At 38.7% G+C, this 25,257-nt stretch overlaps 1 protein-coding gene across 7 annotated transcripts in view; it reads left to right on the top strand.

Moving 5' to 3' along the window:
• tox (thymocyte selection-associated high mobility group box) overlaps positions 1-25,257 on the top strand; it is a 247,890-nt gene that overhangs the window by 203,420 nt on the left and 19,213 nt on the right. For 6 of the 7 annotated variants that reach the window (XM_059981628.1, XM_059981591.1, XM_059981581.1 and 3 more), the window contains 2 exons: positions 1,385-1,663; positions 8,213-8,443. In XM_059981628.1, the coding sequence (XP_059837611.1) occupies positions 1,385-1,663; positions 8,213-8,443 (510 nt within the window). The remainder of the gene's footprint in view (positions 1-1,384; positions 1,664-8,212; positions 8,444-25,257) is intronic. The other variant, XM_059981635.1, reaches the window with a different exon arrangement.

The raw sequence follows: 25,257 nt of genomic DNA, 5'->3' as shown, positions 1-25,257 counted from the left end.
ATGGGATGTATTGTTAAAGTTGTTTAAATCATTGGTGAGGCCTAATTTGGAATATTGTGTGCAGTTTTGGTCACCTACCTATAGGAAAGATGTTAATAAAGTTGAAAGAGCACAGAGAATATTTATAAGGATGTTGCCGGGACTGGAGAACCTGAGTTATAAGGAAAGATTGGAGAGGTTAGCACTTTATTCTGTGAAACGTAGAAGATTGAGGGGAGATTTGATAGAGCTAAACAATATTATGAGGGGTATTGATAGGGTAAATGGAAGCAGGCTTTTTCCCCTGAGGTTGGGTGATGCTACAAATAGATGTCATAGGTTAATAGTGAAAAGAGAAAGATTTAAGCAAATATAAGGGGAAACATCTTCATTCAGAGGATCATGAGAGAGTGGAACTTGCTGCCAGCTTAAGTGGTGTATGTGAGCTCAATTTCGATGTTTAAGAGAAGTTTAGATAGATACATGGATGGTAGGGATGTGGAGGACTATCATCTGGATGCACATTAATGGGTGTAGGCAGTTTAAATGGTTCATCACAGACTAGAGGCTGAATGGCCTGTTTCTTTGCTGAACTTTTCTATGTCTCTATTTTGTATGTGTTACTCTCGGAAGCATATAGTGTTGGCTTGGAGTCATTACTGACCCAGACAACATGAGTATGTAGCAAAGATAAGATCATTGCTGAAGTAGTTTTCATGTGACCTCTAAGTTGCATTGTTTGCTTCCATCTGGATAACTAGAATTTCAATAGAGCTACTGTATGTGCAGTTACTTTTTAATGGCATACCTACATGATCACAATTGATATGAGAATATTCTATTTCATACATATGATCATTTAGACATTGTTTTTTCTGAAATGTTTCTGTGAAATGAACAGTGTTTCACTAAATCATTTTTAAAATGCATGAGGAAAATGATCTCTCATTATCACACCAGATCTAGTAAACAAAAAACACAATACAAAGTCTTCTAGTTTTTTCTATTATAAGAACTAGTATTGAAAGTGTGTGTAATGGAAAATATCACCTCAGGCAACAGGCTGTTGTTTTCTAAGATGGTGATTGTAAGACATCTGTTTGCTTGTTTAAAATATTGTGCAATTTGCAGAAAAGTTGCATATTGTTTAGATAGTTACACAGAAATTAATCACTAATGCTCCTTCGATAGCAAACAATTGTTGTACAGGTTTCTTTTCACTGTATGCTTTTAAATTAATTTTTAATAAACTGCATACTTGAAATTTTTGTGGGATTTATGTCAGTAAAGCATACAAGATTGATTTAATCGTAATCAAAACCATCCATCTCAGTATTCAAAATGTGTGTTTTTCTTCAGTACTATTTATTTATTATTTCCCCACCACCATCATTTTCTTTTCCAGATGCATGATCTGGGAAACACAGAAACTACTCATTACAGTGCTCACCCACAGATGTCAATTATGAGATCTGCTATCCGATCTACAGATATCAGACACCCGGGAATAATGCAACGTGGTCAGCTGACCACTATAAACCAGTCACAACTCAGTGCACAACTTGGTCTTAATATGGGAGGAAATGCTATCCAACACAGCTCACCATCCCCACCAGGAAGCAAGTCCGCTACTCCATCACCATCCAGCTCAGTCCATGAAGATGAAACGGATGAGACATCCAAGGTGTGTAAAGCTCCGTTACGTAAAGCTTCCAATACAATGACTTGGAGGAGTTACTGAGCTAGACTGTATTTGGCAACTGATGAGAACTATCATTAGTCCAAAGTCCATTCATCTGTGAAGTCATCTTTGTTAATTTAACATTCTTAAGTTTCATCCTTGTTCCAAACCAGTTTAATTGAATCATTCCCACTCACTGTTTAAACATAAATATCTAAAATTAGGAAAGCAAGCTGGACAAACTCCTGTCTTTAGAAAAATATAATTATTGTAAACTATAATAACATCTGTAACCGCCATTAAAAATGGTACTTCAAATTGATTTTGTCCATTTCTGACACCTCCCCTCTTTTTCTAGATCTCTCTGTTTCCATCTCTGGAGACAAACTGTTGATCTTTTTTAAACCTACTGAGTTCCATGGCTGTTTTCCCACCTTGTCACCTGTAAAAATGCTTATTTCCTTTTCTCAGTTCCTTTGTCTCTTCCACATCTGTTCCAAGGATGAGGCTTTCCTTTCCATGGTATCAGAGATGGCCTCCTTGTTCAAAGAACAGAGTTACCTTCCTCCATTTTTGATGCTTCCCTCACCCACATCTCCTCCTTTTCCCCAGACATCTGTGTCCACTCCATCTTCACACTATCCTCTTGTTCTTACCTACCACCCCACATCCAGCACATCATTCTCTGCAACTTCCATCATCTCCAAAGGGATCGGACCACCAAATACATTTTTACCTCCACCCCACCACTCTCTGCTTTCCACAGGGATTGCTCCCATCAAGATTCCCTTGTCCAATCATCCCTCTCCACTAATCTCCCTCCCGGCACTTATCCCTGCAAGCGGCCGAAGTGCGACACCTGCCCATTCGCCTCCTCCCTCACCTCCATTCAAGGCCCCAAACAGTCCTTCCAAGTGAGGCAACACTTCACCTGAGAATCTGTAGGGGTCATCTGTTGTATCCAATGCTCCCGAAGTGGTCTCTACATTGATGAGACCCATTGTAAATTGGGGGACCGTTTGTCGAGCACCTCCACTCTATCCACCAAAAGCAGAACTCCTTAGTGACCAAACATTTTAATTCCAATTCCCATTCTCATTCTGATATGTCAGTCCATGGCCTCCTCTTGTGCCATGATGAGGCTACCCTCAGGGTGGAGGAACCACGCCTTATATTTTGTCTGGTAGCCTCCAACCTGATGACATAAATATCAATTTCTCCTTCTGGTAAAACTATTGTTCCCTATCCTTCCCCTTTTGTTCTTTTCACAAACTCTTGTCCCTTAGCTTTTCTCACCCGCCTATCCCTTCCTTCCCTTTCCCCTATCATCCACTCTCCTCTCCTATCAGATTCCTTCCTCACCAGCGTTTTACCTTTCCCACCCTCCTGGCTTCACCTATCAACTTCTAGCTATCCACTCCCCCCCCCCATCTTTTTATTTTGACATTTTGCCCCTTCCTTTTTAGTCCTGAAGAAGGGTCTCGGCCCAAAGCATCAACTGTTCATTTTCATTGATGTTCCTCCAGCATTTTGTATGTGTTGCTTCATTGTTAGCTGCTGTTCATAAAACTGGTATAAACAAAATACATGAAAGTTTATTCCACATACTTGTGGTAATAGTGCATATGCTGAATTATCTTTAATTAGTTTTTCATATTTCTTTTAAACACAAGTAGGCTTTCATATGAAGTTTCTTTTGTTGTACTGGTGAATGTGAAGAAGAGAACAGTTTTTTTTATAGATTCCTGTAACACATTTAATTTCCTGCACATTTCTTAAAGTCGTGTGGGAAATTGAAAACCACAGAAGTGTGTGAAGTGGAAAAACATTAATTTCCAAAAATGGACTATCTTACAAAGAAATAATAACTGAAATCACTTCCTGAAAGTTATTTGAATGCTAGACCTTGATGACATTAAGTTTGTATTTAATAAGCTAAAGTAGTCTTCGGAATCCTGAGTGTGATTTTAAGGCTCATGGTCCATCTAGCAATGTAATAAAATTAACATGAGAGAGAGAAAAAAACATTTTCTTCTGTCAGCAGATGGAGAAAACTGTGTGATTACACTGAGCAATGACCAAAGTCAAACCAACAACTTAACAACAAAGAGAAACACTATGAAGAATAAGACAACCTGAATTGTCTGTTCATTCTTTATAATAGGTGCTCAGTACTTCATTTTGACAATGGGAAGAGAATAGCTTTTAAATTATGTGGGGCTTTTTTTTATGGTTTCCCACTTCAGCTCTGGTGAGAAACTTGCAGAGAAATGCTCTGAAGAGCTGAAAGTGGCAACTCACACTACTTCTTCTGCTGGTTCTCTGCTTTAGTTTTAGTAAAGGATAGGTAGAATTTGTCTAGAGTTTTAGGCTCAGTCAAAAAAAAACATATGTTCTTAAAAGTTGCAAAGATGCTGGTTTTAGGAAATAGAACTCTTCTGATTTTGAACAGCCAATGTTGAAATTTCAGTTTTAAGTAATTGGGCTGTGAAATTGACAGATCAGAAGAACCATCACTGGGAAGGCAATAAGATGCATTGTGAGCGCTCAGAAATTAAAATAGTCTCTTTTTCACTCTCATGAAAATCTGTGCACAATTTCTGATTCCCATACCAAATCTGTTTCTATTTGAAACCAGTTCCCCTGTATACCACCTTACCTAGCTTTGGTTTGCTTATCACAAGTGCTATTATGTGTACTGTGACAGCTAACCAGATGTTAACTGTGGAAAAACTGATCTTTTATATTGCTAACGCATTGAGAGAAACTAAAATACTTCAAAGTGAAACTGAAATATTTTGCTGTAACAGAATACAAATCATCAAATGATGTTAATCTCAAATGGTATAAACCCTCTTCCTCCATGGCAGGAGAATGTTAAGTAAATTATAATAAGGAAAGGATACCATATAAAGTTTAATAGGGGAAAAAGAGTAAATTGGAAGGCAAATGGGTAAAGATAAGTGCTAGTTTTAGCTAACAAAACCTGATCTTTTTTCACAATTGAATCATTATTTTCAATTAAATACATGATGTAATTTTTTCGTTCTTTATCTTGAGTTTTGTTACCAATACATTGAGTAGGTAACCAGCAAATGCTGAAACAGAAGACAGGTCAGGCAGTATCTGTAGAAAAAGAAGCATTCAGTGTTTCAATTCAGTGACCCTTCATCAAAAGGAGAAATAAAGGTGGTAATTTTAAGCTGAATAAAAGATAGTTGGAGGGGTGTTTGGTCAAATAGGCTAATAGGACAATTATGGAGTAAATACACTTCTGGGGCCATTTTGTGTTGCTTATAACAGGGCTGTGGAATTTGCCCAGAAAGTCAGATAATAATATTGGCTCAGTTTTTTTTTCTTTCTCCATTAGTGCAGCTCAATTTGTTGGGCATATTCCATGGCCATATTATTAGAAACACAGATAAACAGATGTTACGTTAAAAAAAAATTAACCAAGTGCCCCTTTAATTCATTTGATCTGGTCTTGCCCTATCACAAGTATTCAATTTGCCATATTGACCCCCCCCCCCCGCCACTTTTTCCTGCAACTTCCAGTTGTGACTCAGATTCTCAGTGGTTCAACTGGGAAAGATTAACTGTTTCCTTTTCTGCAGATGCTGCCTGACCATCTACAGTACTGTGCAAAAGTCTTAGGCACATATGTATATAGCTAGGGTGCTGAAGGCTTTTGCACAGTACTGTATTGGTCAATGTAGGTCAAAGAGTGAGTTTGTAAATCTGGTGGGAGCAAAGTATCTTGGGAATGGCAAGGGTGGAGCTCAGTGGGGGAGATGCGGGACAGGTATCGGAGGAGGAATGCCAGGGGCAAAGGGTAGTGCGATTGCAAACACACTCAGCCCTGAAATAACAGGCAAGGCCATTTGATTCCAAACACTTAGCTTATTGATCATTACAGAATGTCTCTGTGGTGATTCCCTCTCCCTTCCCCTTTTCCTAACCATGATTCCCTTGCCCCTGCATTCTTCCCACTTAGTCTACAGTAGAGACCTGTATCCGAATCGAGTTTATCAATCTTACATGTGTCATGACATTTGTTTTTTATATAAAAGAAGTAGAGTGCAATAAATAAAATTACTACAGTGCTGTGCAAAACTCTTATGCACCCTAGCTATAATTAAGAGTTTTGCACAGTACTGTACAGCAGGTTGGAAAATACCTTAAACTGAAACTTGATTAGAAGGGAAGGTGTTGCTTTTTTAACCAGAAAAAAACAAATTATCATTCCATTCTACCCTCCTTTCACATTGTGTGATTTTCTATTTCATGGAAAATAAAAATATCAACTGGGCTTCAAAACTATGTAGCATTCTAAAGTAATGTTGATTTTATTTCAGAGAGAAATATCTGACATTAGGTTTCATGAAACTGTTTGTAAAAGAACTCAGTGGGCAACCAAAGCAGAGTCACAGAGTTATACGACACAAAAACAGGACCTTTGGCCAAACTTATCCATGCCTTACAACATGTATACTGTATCTTGGTCCCATCTGCCTGTGTTTGGTCCAATATCTTTAAACCTTTCCTGCCAAAATTTCCTTTAAATGTTGTAATTATACCTGCTTCTACCACTACCTCTGGCAGATTGCCATACACCTATCCCCTTTTAAATCTCCCCTCTTACCTTAAAACTATGCCCTCTAATTTTGGACTCCCATTTCATGCAGAAAAGACTGTGACTTTTCTGACTTATCTATGCTCTATCTAGTTTTATAAGCTTCCATGAGGTCCTCCCTCAGCCTTCTTTGCTCAAAGCAAAACAACCCCAGCCTATCCAATCTCTCCTTACAGCATATCTCAAGCACAGCAGAACATGTTCATACATTGAATTGCAGGATTCCAGATTTTCTCAAATAAATCTACTTCTACCACTATAACAGTACAGTAATGTTCTTAAAAATAGATACCAAAAAGTAGCCAAGATTCCTGTTTCCAAGACCTTATGAAAGAGCATGTGTTGATATATAGTAAAGACCAAGTTCAACATTTTCTAATACCTTATTTGGGTTCACAGACTGAAAATGTACATATTCCCACTGAATACTCAATGAGGCAGAGTTTAAAATTGCTCAATCTTTTACTTAATATGTTTGCTTTCAGATCTTTTGGAAAATATTCTGCCACTCTTGAAAAGGAAACCTTTCAAAGTACATTTTGATGAAATTTTCCAAAATTCTGCTGCAGGAGAGAAATGACATTTATCTAGCAGCAGTTATATATCTATGAGAGACGTTCATGGTGTATATGTTATGCTACGGTTTGGGTTTCACAATGAAACAGAAAATGTCAGAGCAATCAGCTGGTTAGGCCACATGTATGGAAAATGAAACATAGTTAATGCTCCAGTAAATGACCCTTCATCAGAACTGAGAAAGAGCTAAAACAAGTTGGTTTTCAGTTGCAGAAGGCAAAGGGGAGAGATAGAGAAAACAAAGGGAATACTACTGAAAGAGTATGTTTAACATTGCTGTTCTGATTTACGTTCAGTTTTATTTAGTTATTAAATTAAACTGCTGCATGCTTTTTTAACAATGAAATGTTACACTGGAGCAAAAGTAAAAATGTGAATGCGTTTTTCTCTCATAATTACCACACAATTGCAGCATCGCTATCTTATGGACAGTAATTCCAGAGATTTTTTAATTACACAGCAAAATTAGGAGATGATCATACCAGTTGCTTTGAACAAAGCATTTCACAGTATATTTTGCATGAAAATACAACAAATTGTATTCATAGTTATCACTGTTGAAGGTTTCCCATCATAAAATTGTTTTAATTTTAATCCATTGTTTACATCATATGTATACAGATATTGCTGATTTTTCCTGTTGTATTGAAGAGAATTGCAACTGTGTAGATTATATATTTAACATCACATTTTCTCAGAGAGCAATAGGCCATTTGTAGACTATATGTTTGGCATTTTGCAATAAAGAAAATTATAATTTAACATTATTGTAACATAACTGGCCCATGTGGTTGTCTATTTAACTGCAAACTTCTAGGCTGATCATTTTAGATTTATTCCATTTTACTGGGTGCTCAGTCAAGCCAAAACATTACCTCAAAACTGACTTGTAGATAGAAATTACGCTGATTAAAATTATCATATGAACGTAAAGCATGCTCACCTCACCTTTTCCATATTATTAGCTGACAGAACAACTAAAAAAATTAATGGCAACATATCTGCATAGCAGATTACAGAATAGTTCCAAACATATTAATAGATAAAAATATTTGATTCCTGCTCTGGATATATGAGTACTGCACTCATTTTTAATGACTTTCTCCAACTTGATTTACCTACTTAAATTCACAACATGTAAATGTGATTTAATAGAGTTTCATAAACAACTTTCCGTAAAATAGGAGAAAACATTGTAATACCGCCAAGAAATCCTCCATAAAATCATTAATAAGTCACTGGATAATAGTTGATCTACTTCTCAGTATATTAAGAAAGATCGTATCAATTTAAATGCAAATGGGCCTATTGATTAACTGAAGTCTGATTCTTTCATAAAACAGATGAATGGTGCTGAAAAGCGGGCAGCTGTCGATGTGGGAAAGAAACCCAAAACTCCAAAGAAGAAGAAGAAGAAGGATCCAAATGAACCCCAGAAGCCAGTGTCGGCTTATGCTCTATTTTTTCGTGATACTCAAGCAGCCATCAAAGGTCAAAATCCAAATGCCACTTTTGGTGAAGTTTCAAAGATTGTTGCCTCAATGTGGGATGGTTTAGGTGAAGAACAAAAACAAGTAAGAACACGCTTTGTCCTATTGATTAGTATTTAGCTCACAATGTTTAATGCCTAAATAATTCATGAAGTTTCTGTGTATAGGCCAAGTACAGATTATTTCCCTGGAATAAAGAAATGTTTGTTGAAGTCGAGTTAAGTGGAAGTCCTGCTTGCTTCATGCTTTGGATTTAGTGTCAAACCATTCATATTTGGAAAGTCATTCTGAATGTTTATCACTCCTAAAGTGATATCCTGCATTTTGTCTGATGATATTGGAAAATGATAGAGGTACGGCACCTGGGGTCTCCTGTTCTGATTTTACGCTCTGATTAGTTTTACATTACCTAAATCTGGGTAATAGTGAAAAAATCCTCCCCCAATTGAAATTCAAGGTTCAACATAAATTTATTTTCAGAGTACATATATGAGACCATGTACAACCTGAGATTCATTTTCTTGTGGGCATACTCAATAAATCCAAAGAATAATAACCATAACAGAACCAGTGAAAGATCTCCCATCTTGGGTGTTCAACCAGAGTGCAGAAGACAACAAACTGAGCAAATACAAAAAAAAGATATAAATAAATAAGTAAGTAAATAAATAAACTGCTAATTTTTCTTACTGTTTAAAATAGTTGTGATTCAACTTGAAATAGAGAATACAACTTTTATGTTAGGGCAGGAGATACAGTCATAGAGCACTACAGCACAGAAGGGACCCTTCTGCCCATCTAATCCATGCCAAAATATTATTCTGCCTAGTCCCATCAACCTCCTGCTGGACCATATCCTTCCATACACCTTCTATCCATGTATTTATCACAACTTCTCTTAAATGTTGAGATTAATTCCATGACCATCTCTTCTGCTGGTAGCTCATTCCAGACTTTCATCACTCTCAACTGAAGAATTTCCCTTTCATGTTCCCCCTTAAACATTCCTCATTTTGCCCTTAACCCATGATCTCTATTCCTAGAGTCACCTAACCTCGGTAGAAAATGTCTGCCTGCATTTACCATATGTACACCACTCATAATTTTGTATACCTCTTTCAATTCTCCCCTCATTCTCTTATGCTTCAGGGAATGAAGACCTAATCTATTCAGTCTTTTCCTCAAGACCCAACAACATCCTTATAATTTTTCTCTGTATACTTTCAGTCTTATTGATATCTTTCTTGTAGGTAGGTGATGAAAACTGGATAAAATACTCCAAATTAGGCCTCCCCAGTGTTTATTCAACTTCAACACAACATCCGAATTCCTATACTCAATACGTTGGTTTATGAAGGCTACTGTGCTGAAAGGTCTCTTCACAATCCTATCTGCCTGTAACACCAATTTTAAGGAATTACGGATCTGCATTCCAGATCCCTCGGTCCTACCTCACTCCTCAGTGCCCTACCACTCACCGTGTAAGTCCTACCCTGATTTGTCCTCCCAAAGTGCAACACCTCAGATTTCATCTAGCATTTTTCAGTCCATTTTTCCTGCTGCAAGCTTTGATAGCCTTCCTTGCTGTTAACTACACTTTCAATAATAGATATCATTCATAAATTTGCTGATCCAGCTAACAACATTATCATCCAGATCATTGATAATAAACAATAAAAGACTCGGCACTGATCCCTGTGGAACTCCACTAGTCACAGGCTTCCAGTCAGAGAGCCAACCATCTGCTACCAATGTCTGGCTTCTCCCACAAAGCCAATGTCTAATCCAATTGACTAGCTCATCCTGAATGTCAGGTGACTGAATTTTTTGACCAACTTCACGTACAAGACCTTGTCAAAGACCTTGCTATGTTCTATGTAGACAACATCTACTGCCTTTCCTTCATCAACTTTCCTTGTAACCTCCTCAAAAAACTCTATGAATTTGGTTAGCTATGGCCCATCACCCACAAAACCATGTTGATTATCCTTAATCAGTCCCCATCTATCCAAATATATATCCAGTTCCTTAGAAAACCTTCCAGTAACTTACCCAATACTCATGTCAGGCTCACAAGCTTATAATTTCCCAACTTATTCTTAGAGCCTTTCTTAAACAACAGAACAACATTTGCATTCCTCCAATCTTCCTGCACATCACCCGTGGCTAAGCACATTTAATATACCTCTGATAGGGCCCCTGCAATTTGTGCATTAGCCTCCTACAAGGTCAAGGGGTCACCTTTGTCAGGCCCTAGGAATTTATCCATCCTAATTTGCCTCAAGACTGTAAGCACCACTCCTCTGTAATCTGTATGTACTCCAAGATCTCACTGCTGTTTTGCCTCAGTTCTATAAACTCTGTCCATTTCCCTAGCAAAAAAAAATCAAATTAAGGTCTCTCCCATCTCTTTCTACTCCATGCATAGATGATACACTTATCTTTGAGGCACCATTTTTGTTCCTTGGTATCCTATTATTTTTAATCTATCTGTAGAAACCCTTGGGGTTCTTCTGAACCTTGTCTGCCAGAGCAAAGTCATGCCTACTTTTAGTCCTCTTGATTTTCCTCAAGTTTTTTCTTACATTTCTTATTCTCCTCAAGAAACATATTTGTTCCTTGCTGCCTATACCTGCTATGCACCTCCTTTTCTTCTTAAACTGGACCTCAATATCCCTCAAAAGCCAAGATTCCCTAAAAAACCCTTTAACGTTGCCTTTTATTTTGACAGGAACATACAAACTCTGTACTCTCAGAATTTAACTTTCGAAGGCTTCACAGTTACCAAGCATGCGTTTACCAGAAAACAACTTATCCCAAACCAGACTTGGCAGATCCTTTCTGATACCACCAAAACTGGACTTTCTGCAAATTAGAATCTCTACCTGAGGACCAGACCTGTCCTTCTCCATAGTTATCTTGAGACTAATGGAATTGTGATCACTAGATCTAAAGTGTTCCCCTACATACACTTCTGTCACTTGCCCTAATAGATGATCCAGTATCACACTCTATCTTCTTCAGAACTATAGATTTTCATTTAATTCTTTTGGGCTATCAACACTGACCATCAAACTACCAGTTACACTAATCACATGTTATGCAACCAACTCTCATCAGCTCCCCCAATATTCTGCACGCTAGATTCAATTCACCTGGGCCAATTAACTAACCAACACACATCTCTTTGGGATGTGTGAGTATTATGGGGTACCCAGTGGAAATCCACGTAGTCATAAAAAAAATGTGAAAACTTCACCCAGACGGCAGAGGAGGTTAAAGTTGAACCCACATTGCTGGAGTAGCGAGGCAGTAGATCTGCTAGCTATACCACTTCTCTGCCTCAAATAATATGGTTAGGTTCATTCAAGACTCATTGCCTTCAGATGAACTTTTACCCATACTTCACAGTTAAAAATCAAAGATCCTGTGGTATCGTTGCTAGAAGATTAATTGCCCATGTTAATATTGCAACATTAACAAATCCTATTGAAAATATGGTTAATGGAGCATTTACTTTATTTACCATTTGTGGGAGGTTCCTATATGTACACCACAGCTGTGTTTACTCACTGACAGTCACTGAATGTTGTTAATTATGATGCATCAGCTTTATTTCAATTAGAACCCTCTCCCCTTTAAATTCAGTTTATGGATTTAAACTATTTTAGAGAGGGCAGTGTTATGATTATATTACAACATTAGCAAATCCAAAGAATGTCAGTTCAAAGTCCCATAACTGCAGTCTGAAACTTTGAATTCATTTTAAAACATTGTACAATTGGCCATACTTTACTGAAGGAAATACACCACTCTTTTTCTATATCCAAATCCAGTCCAACACCAACATAGTTGATGTTTAGCTGTATCAAACTATTAAAAAAAATTCTGTGTGTGTTGCTTTGGATTTCCAGCAACCGCAAACTTTCTTGTGTTTATGAATAACCAATATTGCCCACTTCCCATATATGATTTTTTAAAACTATTTCACTCTAAATGCTTGAGGGAACAAAATGTTAAGCCAAGAAATATGGATGTGTGCATGGACGCTCCAAGAGTCAAAATGTCAGAAATGTGTAGTGGAGAGGAAATGCTGTGCATTCAGTGATGGTAAAACTTTGAGCCAAGGCCCACCCAACCTACCCACTTATGGTGAAAATATAAGATTCGTTATTTGAGCAGGAGCGAAAAGCTCCTACAGCCCATTTCTAAACCAACATAATACAGACTGCTTGGCCATTTAGATCTTTTCTCGCAGGATTTTGCTGCGTGCTTGTTGTCATGTTTGTGTACATTGCAGGAATATTCAGGTGTCAAATCATTGAATGTGAAGTATTTTGAAATCTTTGGAGTCTGTAACTAATGCAGTATGAATACAAGTTCTTTAAATTAAGGAACGCTGTGCTTTGCATGGCAAGTAAGAAAATGATTTAACCTGGTTGTAGTTTAAATTTGGACAGCAGATGAATTGGATGGGATGAACAGTCATTTCTTGTTCCTGGTTTCTTATGTTATTGCTTTGTTCGCATCATTATAGCCCCTCTGGGAGGTTCTATATTGGCTTGGTTCCTGGAAAAATCTGTGTGGCAAACTTCACTCATATGCTCCTTTTTGACAGCTTTGACAAGTTTGCAGTTCACTGTTGGTATATTAGCAGAAATAGAAGTGTTTTAAGCTTTTTGAAATATATTTAGCGTTTAATTTTTCAAGTTATTTATGTGTTAAAATATAGCAATAATATTGTGTCTTAATCCTATTGTTACATCACCTGAATGTAAAGAAATAGTCATGTAATCCACCGCAACTCTGGTATTCTTCTACAATGTATGAAAGCTGAGGTAACTAGCTTGGAATCTAATTATGCTAAACCCATGATTAGGGCCTGTTTCCAGGGTGGTAGTAAATGCTCAAATGCCTTGTACAAGGTGTTGAAGATAAGAGAACAGGTTGTCTGCTGGAACAGCAAATGTCAAGGTTGTCCACATTCTGAACCTTTGTTGTGACATAAAACCACATCAAAACCAACAATTCCTGCTCCCCCAGGATTTACGTGAGGCCGTGTTAACAAGAATAACTTAGTCTGCCTTTATTATGGCAAAACAACCTAATACACTACATTGGCAGCATTATCAAATCAAATGTAAACACAAGAAGGAAATAGCTCGCTGGGAAGCGCTGCTAGATCCGTGGTGATCAGCTGGCACTGAAGGACCAGCAAGATGGGGAGGATAACACAGATGCAAACTTATTACTATGGCCTTACAGTGGAAATCCCACTGCATTCCAATTTTAGATTCTGCTCAGGGCCAAGGTTGAGCAAAACTTTATGAATACGTCCGATATCTACACCGTGGAATGGGTCCACTAACAGTAGGCCATTTTAGGCCTCAACATCACTTATAAGCATTTGCCCTGCAGATCTGATGGTAAATGCTCTCTGTTGAGAGCATTCTAACTGGGTGCATCACCGTCTGGTAAGGAGGGGCCACTGTACAGGACTGGAAAAAGCTCCAGAAAGTTATAAACACAGCCAGCTCCATCATGGGCACTAGCCTCCCCTGTATCAAGGACAGCTTCAAAAGGTGATACCTCAAGAAGGTGGCATCCATTATTAAGGACCCGGATCACTAAGGTCGTGCCCACTTCTCATTGCCATCATCAAGGAGGTGGTACAGGAGCCTGAAGACACACACTCAATGCTTTCAGAAACAGCTTCTTCCCCTCTGCCATCAAATTTCTGAATGAATAATGAACCCATGAACACCACTTCACTATTCTTTGCTCTCTTTTTAGGCTCCACTACTTGCCTAATTTATTTTATGTATATATGTTATAAAATATATATATTATAATGTATAGTTTTTAAATTATGCATTGAAATGTACTGCTGCCACATAACATCCAATTTCCCCAGTGATAATAAACCTGATTCTGATTTGGACAGATCTATGTTTTGTTGATATGTGCTGTTTCATTTATTTAAATTGCCTTTATTTTACATAGTTTAGCCAAACCATGGGAAAAATAGTTAAAGCATCTAATATGTAATTATACACTCTTTCCATCTCATAGAAACAGTTTATGGGAGGAGAATTGTGAGGCCCGATTGTTAGCAATGTTAGAATTAAATTGCAATATTGTTTTCCTAATTTTACAACTTTTGATTGTGCTAGTGAGACATCATGTTGGTATTACAGTTTTACAATTAAGTCATTATTTGTGTGCTTAATTCCACATTAGCTAGATGCAGTAAACCACTATAAAAGCAGTAGAGCATTTTACATGGTACAAATAAACACAGAATATAATCTACCTTCAAAATTATAGTGCAGTACCTTTATTTTGAGATGGATAATGTAAAAAGGCCTAAATAAATACCATGGGTAAAGCACTGTAAAGTGTTAAAATGCTTTAAAAGGTCTGTTCTGTTTGTCATATAAATTGTTAGGTTTGACTGATATTAACAATTATGTTCTTAATTAAACTGAATCAGGTAATGAGAATCAAATGCAGCTTTCAGAGAATAGTGGAAACAGTGCTGCTCAGAAGAATTGCCTGGTGTTCAGACAGTTGCCACGACGTGAAAGCAAATTAGGATCAACTCAAAAGGCAATCAAATTGCAGAGACAGTGTTATTCCATCAGAATTTGGGATAATATCAACAGCATGAGATAGAATCAAATGAAAATCCATATTTTAAGTCACAGATCCTTCACTGAATCAGCTTGTACCCTGTTCAGAAAAACAAATATGAACATTCGTATTAAAAAAAATGGTTTGCATAGGCAATCCATCACACTCAGCAGCTAATGTGCAATTTGTAACAAATTCTTAACTGTACTCCTTTCCACATTTGTACTTTTTTCAAATTCTATTTTCTCTCCACAATTACCTATTTCTTTCACAGCCTCCAAATACTCCATTCCACTTTTGCCTTTCCTCCATCACTTTCTTCTTTTCCACTCCTTCACTCTTTCCTCCTTCATATTATCCTCCATCTTGTATGTATAATGCAACATATTTTTTAGCTGTCTCCCTCATTTTCTTTTCTGAGATCTGTGGTCATACCAATGCAGCTCATATTTTCTTGAAGAATGCTTTCTAATTAATTTCATTAAAAATTCTTTAATATACAGTTGATGTGGTCTATTTCAGATAAACAGTTAAAGGTCATATCGGAAAGCATTCCCCCTTTTACAGGCTGTGATTTTCTTTATTTCAAACCATAAAACCAGCTGCAGAAGTAGCTGATTGCCATGGATTAATTTACTGATCCACAAATTAATGATCAGGTAACATCAGCAATTGTTGAGTGCTGCAACATATGTTTGCTTTCAATTGCATAATTTATATTCAGTAACCTTAACTCAAACAGTTTAACTCAATAGCAAAAACTAATTATTTTACCTATGGTATTTATTCTGCGGTTGATACTTCACAAAATTACCGCTAATATGCTATATGAGGGCAGAGCTGATAGAGTGAGAAGAATTTAATTTCCCACTTATTCTTCCTGCTGATGTTGTCCTTCCCCTGGTACTAGTGGCATTTGTAAATAGTTAATTTGCTTTAATTATGTGCCTGTCCTGCTGAATTAGGAGCAGCAAGATTGTGAAGAGCTAGAATCATGCTTCTGAGGCAGCTGACAAATCCTTTGAGCCCAGAAACCAATGTCTTTTTCTCCGTGCTGTCAGTAATTCCATTAATATTATGTCCAGTCAAGTCAATCAAATCATTTACTCTTCATCGGTGCTCAGACAGCAGACAGACAAGGGATCACAGCTTTCTCATTTTATTTCAACTGACTCGCTTTACTTGAGATCAGATATATGATTACTGCAATATATTTAAACATCCATATACTGAAAGTGTTTTAAAGAATTATGTTTTCTATGATTCAACTAATCACATTTAATATTGAAAACATATGGCCATTACACATTGAGCCTGTACCTTGCAGGTACCATAAATGGACAAAATCCATGCTCATCCTCAAAAGCAGAGTACTGTGGTGATGTTGAGCCATTTTGTTTCATAAGCACTTCACATCACTATCAGCACTAAATGTCCATCAGTGATTAAATTTATTTTATTGGACTAAAAAGCAAAAGTGATACCATATTTAAACCACTGGTAATCACAGTTATTGTTTCTACAACATTTGATAATAGACTTAACATTTCAAATCTGGTGGCATCTTAAAAGAATATTTTGAATGCAATCTCAGAAAAATTAATCAGCCATTAGGTGTAAAATTTACCTTGTAGAAGGGAATATATGGGAGTCTGTCCAATAAGCACCTGCTTGATTACTGGGTTGTGAGGTGTACAGCATAATGAGCAGTTAAGCTGCTTGCAACAACACGCAAAATGCTGGAGGAACTCAGCAGGCCAGGCAGCATCTATGGAAAAGAGTAAACAGTCAACCTTCCAGGCCGAGACCCTTCATCAGAACTGAAGAAAAATGATAAGAGGTCAGAGTAAGAAGGTGGAGGGAGTGGAGTAAAAAATACAAGGTAGTAGGTGATGGGTGAAACCAGGAGGGGGGAGGTGTGAACTGAAGAGCTGAGAAGTCAACTGGTGAAAGAGAGGATAGAAGCTTGAAAATGGATCTGGAAACCATACAGTACAAGATGGGCAGCAAAGACATGTTCCTAGGAAGGATACGTGGCTGTGGTAGCTGGTCTGGGTAAGCACATGGTCGAAACATCGGAGGGCAGCCTGTCTTCAACATGTCCTCACTGCCATCTTGTACCACATGGTTTCCAGTTCCGTTTCCAAGCTTCTGTCCTCACCTATCAGATACCCCTTTCTCCAGCCTTTTATCTCTTTCATCAATCGACCCCAGCTGTTCACTTCACTTCCCCGCCCCATTTCACCTATCACCTACCACCTTGTATTTCTTCCTCCCGTCCCCCCACATCTTATCTTTTTTCTCCAGTTCTAATGATGGACCTTGGCCTGAAATGTTGACTGTAATCTTTTACATAGGTGATACCTGGTCTGCTGAGTTCCACCTGCATTTTGTAATAAGTTGCTTGAACTTCCAGCATCTGCAGATGTTTGCCTGTTAGTTAATCTGCTTGTACCAGTGTTGCATCATTATTGAAGATGAATTTTTAACATTGTTATCAGAATTAGCTGCTGGAATAATTGAACCATCAAGTGATTGGCTTGCATAGTGAATGAAATGACTGCCCAATTCCTCCAATGGGAGGACTATATCATTCCAAGTGCTCAATTTCACTAACACACATCTGGTGAATTGCATGTCTCCTGAAGGTTTCCATTGCAGCTCACCAACTTCAGGACTAGAAGATGTCAGGTATCTGACATACAGAAATGTAGAAGGGTTTGGTAAATAGGACAGTAAGAAATTTAGCCAGGGCCAGAGACCTACTTTGTTTCATACCTCTAACCCCACAAAAATAATTTTGCATATCTTTTTAGTCCTCCTCCTGTCACCAGTTAAGTTTTATTTGATAAAACATGTATGGCACACCCTGCGCCCAATAGGACATTATAATTACAACATTTCCACAAGCCCTGGGAGTAATAGTGGGGGGGGGGGGCGGGGGGCAACACACGCAAAATGCTGGAGGAACTCAGCAGGCAGGCAGCATCTGTGGAAAAGAGTAAGCAAGAATAAGCAGTTTATTCTTCATCATGACGAAGGGTCTCAGTCTAAAACGTCGGCTATTTACTCTTTCCCATGGATACTGCCAGGCCTACCGAGTTCCTCCAGCATGTTGTGTGTGTCGACCTGGATTTCCAGCATTTGCAGGATTTCTTGTGTTTGGAATATTAGTGAGGAATCTGTGCTAAATTTTAACACTATTACCACACCTATTCTGTCTGAGGATAGGAATTAATTCTACTCTCAAGTACTGAAGAGCTGCTTTTCTTACTAAGAGCACTTTACTAATGCTGTTAGCAGGGAAAATTTTTCTGATTATCAGAGATTTAAGGATCATCTGCATGTTACATAGCTAAGTGGGTTTCAGTATGGAGGTTGCCTAATGCATGAGAATTAACATGAAAATGGTTCTACAGCAAACCATGTCCTACTATCTTTACCCAACCACCTTCACATCACCTAATGCCATGTAAGTTTAAGCTAAAACAATGTTCACTTTCATTTCCCAATTAGAATAGTATTCTTGACTGATAGTTTCCTGCTCATTTCAACAGTGGCCCCAAGCACATAACACTGCTGTGGTTTTATGAGCAAGAAAACTGCTTTTGTACAACGCTGTTCGGTACAGCTACAGCAATATTTTTGATACACAGAGAGCAAACGGTATAATATTTTGATCACTCCTTGCATAAGTTCAACTTACTCTTAAACTCTTACTGTGAGGTTGAATGTCAGACTCAGTTGTTGCTTTGTCTCAGACATTGAAGAACCCATTTCTGCAAAGGAAAGGGTTACGAACTACTTACTCTGATGGCAAGAAGCTGTCATCGTTACTGCGTGTGTTCTGGCCTTCTGGTCCTCCTGCCTGCCTCAGTTGGAGCCCCTTTTCCTGGCGTCGTGTCTTTATATTACACTTGCCGTCCAAGCGGAGTCGATAGCCCATTTCAGAATAAACCCAACATTTGTTGAAAATACATGCAGGTATTACAATACGGTTTGAATCTATTCTGTACCTTGGAATACAGGTAACACATCATTTCATAATTTACATTGTCCACTTCAGCAGAGATCCAGTAAACTGAGTTACTGAGCATAGTTTAAAGCAAATCTTCTGTGTTGAAAGAGGAAAATTATTTTGACTTGACCAGCTTTCAGGAAATGATTTATAACCAAAGCATGCGTGAAATCTTTGAAGACCGATGCAAGAGAACAGGTTCTAAAATTCTTAAGTACTACACCGGAGGCTTGGTATGGAAGTTCCAAATTAGAAGGGATATCCCCTTTCTAAAGAGAGACAAATGCTTAGTATATAATGGGAAAAGATTGACGTAGAGATTACTGTCAGGAGTCAAGCTCCAAATATTTGCATGGAGTGCCATAAGAAATCAAATTACCTCAAAGGAGTTATCAAACACTAAAAATGAATGGGTCTTCAAATACCAGAAGTGAATGGATGTTCCAAAATTACCAATGCTATCTTCATCCAGAAGAGTGAGGTGCTTGATATACTTTGACCTGCCCCCAGATCCCACTATAACAGAATCATTTTTCAATTAGTCCAATTCTTTCCATACAATATCAAGAAATGTTGAAGCCTACAAGGTGCAGATGCTCCAGTACAGCTGCAATATTGACATATATCTGCCAAAGTGGCCATTTTCCACAAAGTCTAAATCCATTCCAGCCCATAACTGCCCCATCGGCAAATGCTCAGATGACAACAAAGTGCTGGAAGGTTTTGTCAACTATGCCATGAAGTAATACTTAATACTGAACTGTTAATCCATACACACAATGGAACTCATCAACAGAAATCAGCTCCAGACTGTACTATCACTTAACATAGACAAACGACTGAATTCCTGAGATTATAAAAGAGTCAATGCAGCACTTGATGAAAGGTGGTATCAAACAGGACTGGTAAACTGAAATTAATGGGAAGTCTCCACGCTTGTTGGAGTCCTGCCACGTAATGACAAAAATGTTGTGTTAGAGCAGCCAATTGTTTGCTGGATGCCTTTCACCTTAACCCAAGAACGTCGCTGCAGATGCTCCTAATAGCAATGAATTTGACCTAACCATTTTTAATCGCTTCTTTAATAATCATACTCCTACCATAAGACATAGGTGCAGAATTAGACCATTTGGCCCATTGAGTCTGCTCCACCATTCAATCATGGCTGATTCTTTTTTCTCTCCTCCTCAACCCCATTTTGTGGCCTTCTCCCCTTAACCTTTGATGCCATGTCCAATCAAGAACCTATCAATCTTTGCCTTAAGTACACCCAATGACCTGGCCTCCACAGCTGCAGGTGGCAACAAATTCCACAAATTCACCACCCTCATACTAAAGAAATTTCTCTGTATCTCTGTTTTGAATGGACGCCCCTTTATCCTGAGGCAGAGCCCTCTTGTCTTAGACTCTCCCACCATGGGAAATATCGTTTCCACATCTACTCTGTCTAGGCCTTTCAACATTCAAAAGATTTCAATGAGATTCCCCCTCATCCTTCTGAATTCCAGTGAGTACAGACTCCGAGCCATCAAATGTTTATCTTATGATAACCTTTTCATTCCTGGAATCATCCTTGTGACCTCCTCTGGACCCTCCCCAGTGCCAGTGCATCTCTTCTAAGATGAGGAGCCCAAAAGTACTCAAGGTGAGGCCTCACGAGTGCCTTATAAAGCCTCAACATCACATCCCTGCTCTTGTATTCTAGACCATTTGAGGGTGCCTTCAATGATGATTGACCTGTTAATTACATTCGCAATTCCTGAAATGATGAAGTAGTTTATGCCAAAATGCAGCAAGGTCTGGAATGACAAGTACGTTTGATCTGCAAGGATAATTAGCAATTTTTCCTGCGATCTCGGTGGATTCAGCTTCCTCAGATTCTGGGCATCAACCTCTGAGCGGTCATAATGATCAAAAAATCAGCTGGGTCAATCACATAAATATAATGCTTACTCAAGCAGGAGAGAATCTGGATTCTGTGGCTAGCAAATTGTTGTCTGATTCCCCATAGTGTTTACTGTACATCAGAAATATATTTGAATAGCTTTCCACTTGCTGGAAAGAGAGCAGCTCCAACAACATTCCGGAGACTCATTACCATCCTGGACAAGTCAGCCACATTGACTGTCACCCAAGCATTACCTTTCGCAGACTTCCTCCACCATGACTCAGGGTGCCGTTCCCCAGAGGGGTCAGCAGTCCAGCTTATGCCCTCCAAGTGCTTACTCATATTTCTGAGGGAGCGTTCTTGCTCCACAGAGGAAAAAGTTGCTACACTGTCAAGCATGTCCTGACTCCCTGTCCATGTCCACAATGAAGCTGTAGAACCCCTTTCAGTTTTAACATTATGTTAAAGTGACGTGTGGTCTCAGAAAAAGAAAGTACAAACTATCAGTGGCCCAGTCACCTGTAGCATCAGGTTTCCAGCACACCAGATCATTGTCATACAAAGATAAGGAATGCTTACCATTCCATGGCCAGAGCACATTTAGGGAAATCTGATCACTTAGTTGTTCTTCTCCTAACTGCTTTCAGGCAGAGGCTAAAGAGCAAGGCTCTAGAGATGAGGACAATAAAAAGGTGGTGACAGGAGGAAGAGCAGCAACTATGGGACTGCTTTGAGACCGTGGACCGGGCCATGTTCAAGGACTCTTCTGTGTATCTGAATGAATACACCATAGCTGTCACGGACTTCATGCAAACAGTGTAGATAATCGTGTCCCCACAAATTCATTGAGAGTCATACCCAACCTGAAGCCCTGGATGAACCATGAGATCCACATTCTGCTGAGGGCAGATCAGAGGCATTTAAGTTTGACAATTAAGAAAGTTTCAAGAGGTCCAGGTATGATATTCAGAAAGCCATCTTCTGGGTGAAGTGGAAATCTTCGGTGCAGACTCGAGGGGCCGAATGGTCTACTTCTGCACCTATTGTCTATTGAAATCCCAGACTATGCCTGAATAGGGGTGGCAGGGCTTGAATACTATTGCCCCTTATAAAGTAAAATCAGGCAACATAGGCGACAACAAGGCTTTGCTTCCAGATGAGTTCAATGCCTTCTATGTTTGCTTTGAAGGTCAAAACATGGAGTAATCATCACAAACTCCCAAAACCCCAGTGATCTTGTGATTTCAGACTCTCAGGCTGACATACAAGCATCCTTCAGGCATGTGAACCTATGAAAAGCATCCAGCACAGATGGCATACCTGGCCGTGCATAAAAGGCCTATTCTGATCAACTGTCTACAGTGTACACCAATATCTCAAACCTCTCACTTCGCCAGCTTGAGCTACCCACCTGCTTAAGGCAAGCTTCAATTATACCAGTGGCTAAGAAGGATGTGGTAGCCTGACTCAATGTCCATTATCAAGTAGCACTGATATCCACTATGATGAAGAGTTTTAAGAGGTTGGTGATGAAACATATCAACTCCTGCCTGAAAAATGACTTGGATACACTCTAGTTTGCCTATCAGCGCAACAGGTCAACAGCAGTTGCTGTCTTGTTGGCTAATCAATTAACACTGGAACATCTGAACAGCAAAGGTGCTTACATCAGGATGGTCTTTATTGACTACAGTTCAGCCTATCATAACCTCAAAACTGATCAATATGCTTCAAGACTTTGGCCTAAATGGCTCCTTGTGTAATTGTGAAAATGTCGGCAAGACCAAGGAGCTGATTATTGATTTCAGGAGGAGGAAACTACAGGTCCATGAGCCAGTCCTCATTGGAGGATCAGAGATGGAGAGGGTCAGCAACTTTAAACTCCTCAGTGTTAATATTTCAGAGGAACTGTCATGGGGCCAGCAAGTAAGTGCAATTACAAAGAAATCATGGCTGCGCCTCTCCTTCCTTAGGAGGTTGAGAAGATTCGGCATGACATCTAAAACTCTGATAGATGTGTGTTGGAGAGTATTTGACCGGCTGCATCACAGCCTGGTATGAAACACCAACGCCTTTGAACTGAAAATCCTGCAGAAAGTAGTCGATACGGCCCAGTCCATCTCAGGCAAAACCCAGTTGACGTGGTCATTCATTGATTCTATTATGGTTGTTTTTCTGTTGTGGATTTATTGAATATATCTGCAAGAAAATGAATCTCAGGGTTGTATATGCTTAGGTACTTTGATAATAAATTTACTTTGAACTTAAAGAGCCCTTCAGTATTGATAAAGCGCTATGCTCTCTCCACCTGTGTGTGCTCTGTTGCTGAGCGAGCTCAAGACTGATACTGAGAAAAGATTGAGTGGATCTCTTATCATATGTTCATATTTTGGAAGAAGATAGGTAACTCTAATGGGAAGTACAAGCCATAGCTACATTATAAGCATAATTACAATTTTAATATAAAAATGCCTCATGGCATTCATCAGTGCACACAAAAAAAAACAAACTAAAACAAGACAAGAACGATGAGATTAGAAGTTTATGGAGAACAAGTTGAGAACAAGCTGCATAGATGAAGCAGTGTGCAAAAGTGCAGCCCATCAGCCCATTTCCAGCAAGAGTTCAGCTTTCTTCTCTAAGCTTACGGTACATTGTTGGGTCTATCCTTCTCTGTACAATTCTTTTTCTAAAATACAGTACAGTGCAAAGGTCATAGGCTCAAATATACATAGGGTGCCTAAGACTTTTGTACAGTACTGTAGTAATTTAATGTATTGCACTGTACTGCCAAAAAAAATCATGACATACATGAATGATGATAATCCTGATTCTGATATGGGTCTCTATTGTAGACTGAGTGTAGGAAGGGACAGGGAGAGGGGAATCATGGTTGAGAAAAGGGGATGGAAGGAGGAGAGAGTGAGAAACACCAGAGGGATATTCTGTGATGTTCAATAAAGCAATTGTTTGCAATCAAATTAACTTGGCTTGTGTCTCAGGGCTGGATATGTTTGCACCCATGCCAGCTTCTGGCCCTGCTCCTCTTTCTCTGCCACCTGTCCCACAACACCTCTGCGGCTCTTCACACTCACCATTCCCAACGTCCTTTGCTGCCGCCAGATTTACAAACTCATTCCCTGCTCCACTTTGACAAATACAATACTGTTCAAAAGTCTTAGGCACCCTAGCTATATATGTGTGTCTATAACCTTTGCACAGTACTGGATTTTAGGAAAAAATTGTCCATAGAAGAATAGAGTCAACAATGTATTGTGAGCTTAGAAAAGAAAGCTCATTGAAATGGGTTGATAGACTGGTGTGTGGACTCAATGGAATGAAGTGTTCGTTTCTATGTTGCAACTCTCTTCCTCTATGACTCCGTGACCTCAAATTGCTTGCGGCATTCGCAGTAGATACAACAAAACACAATAGAATCAATGAAGAACTACTCACAAATAAATACGGACAAGCAACCAATGTGCAAAAAATCACAAACTGTTCAAATAGTAAAAGAAAACCAAGTAATAATAACAAATGAGAAATAAATAATACTGATAACATGAATTGTCGAGTCCTTTCATAAGTGGTGGAATCAGTATTGGGGAGAGTGGAATTAACCACTCTGGTTCAAGAGCCTGAAGGTTGAAAGGTAATAACTGTTCCTAAACCTGGTGGTGCGGGACGAAAGACTATTGTACCTCCTTCCCGATGGCAGCAGCTAGAAGAAAGCATGACTGAGTGGTGAGGGCCCTTGATGATGAAGGTGACAGCACTCTTTGTAGATGCGCTCAAATTAATCAATCAAACAACATTCACCCAAATTAATGGTTCTTCTAAATTAGTGAAATATAGATTGTATTTGGTGTTGGCCTGTACAATTAATTCAAGTTAAATGTGTTCATAACACAGCTCAGAACCACCTATATAAAAAAGCACCAATTACAATATTTGTCCAACTTTAAGTAACAACATACAAATGACAAGCAACAAAGAGGTCACAAACAATCACCAGTCTGGACCATTGATCTACAAGTAGTTGTGTAGTTTTGATTCCCACCATACTGTATCTGCTGTAGTACTTATACTCAAGTAATTAAAAGCAGTTGGAATTGAAATTAAAATAAACAACAGTAATCACAAGACTACTGGATTGTCATTAATCTTCCTCTTGGTTCACTATTGTCTTTCAGGGAAGGCAATGTGCCATCCTTACCTGATGTCATCTATATGTGACCTCAGATCCATCAATGGATTCAACTCTTCAGTCAGATATAAAAACAAAAAGTGCTGGAAACACTCAATGAATTAGGCAACGTCATGCTCGATATTTACAATATTTCCAGTTTATATTGCAGA

This window comes from Hypanus sabinus, chromosome 1 (assembly GCF_030144855.1).
Source record: "Hypanus sabinus isolate sHypSab1 chromosome 1, sHypSab1.hap1, whole genome shotgun sequence".
In the NCBI taxonomy this organism is placed as follows: domain Eukaryota; kingdom Metazoa; phylum Chordata; class Chondrichthyes; order Myliobatiformes; family Dasyatidae; genus Hypanus; species Hypanus sabinus.
The sequence above is the reverse complement of the archived record's forward strand: the minus strand, read 5'-3'. Positions and strand labels throughout refer to the sequence as shown.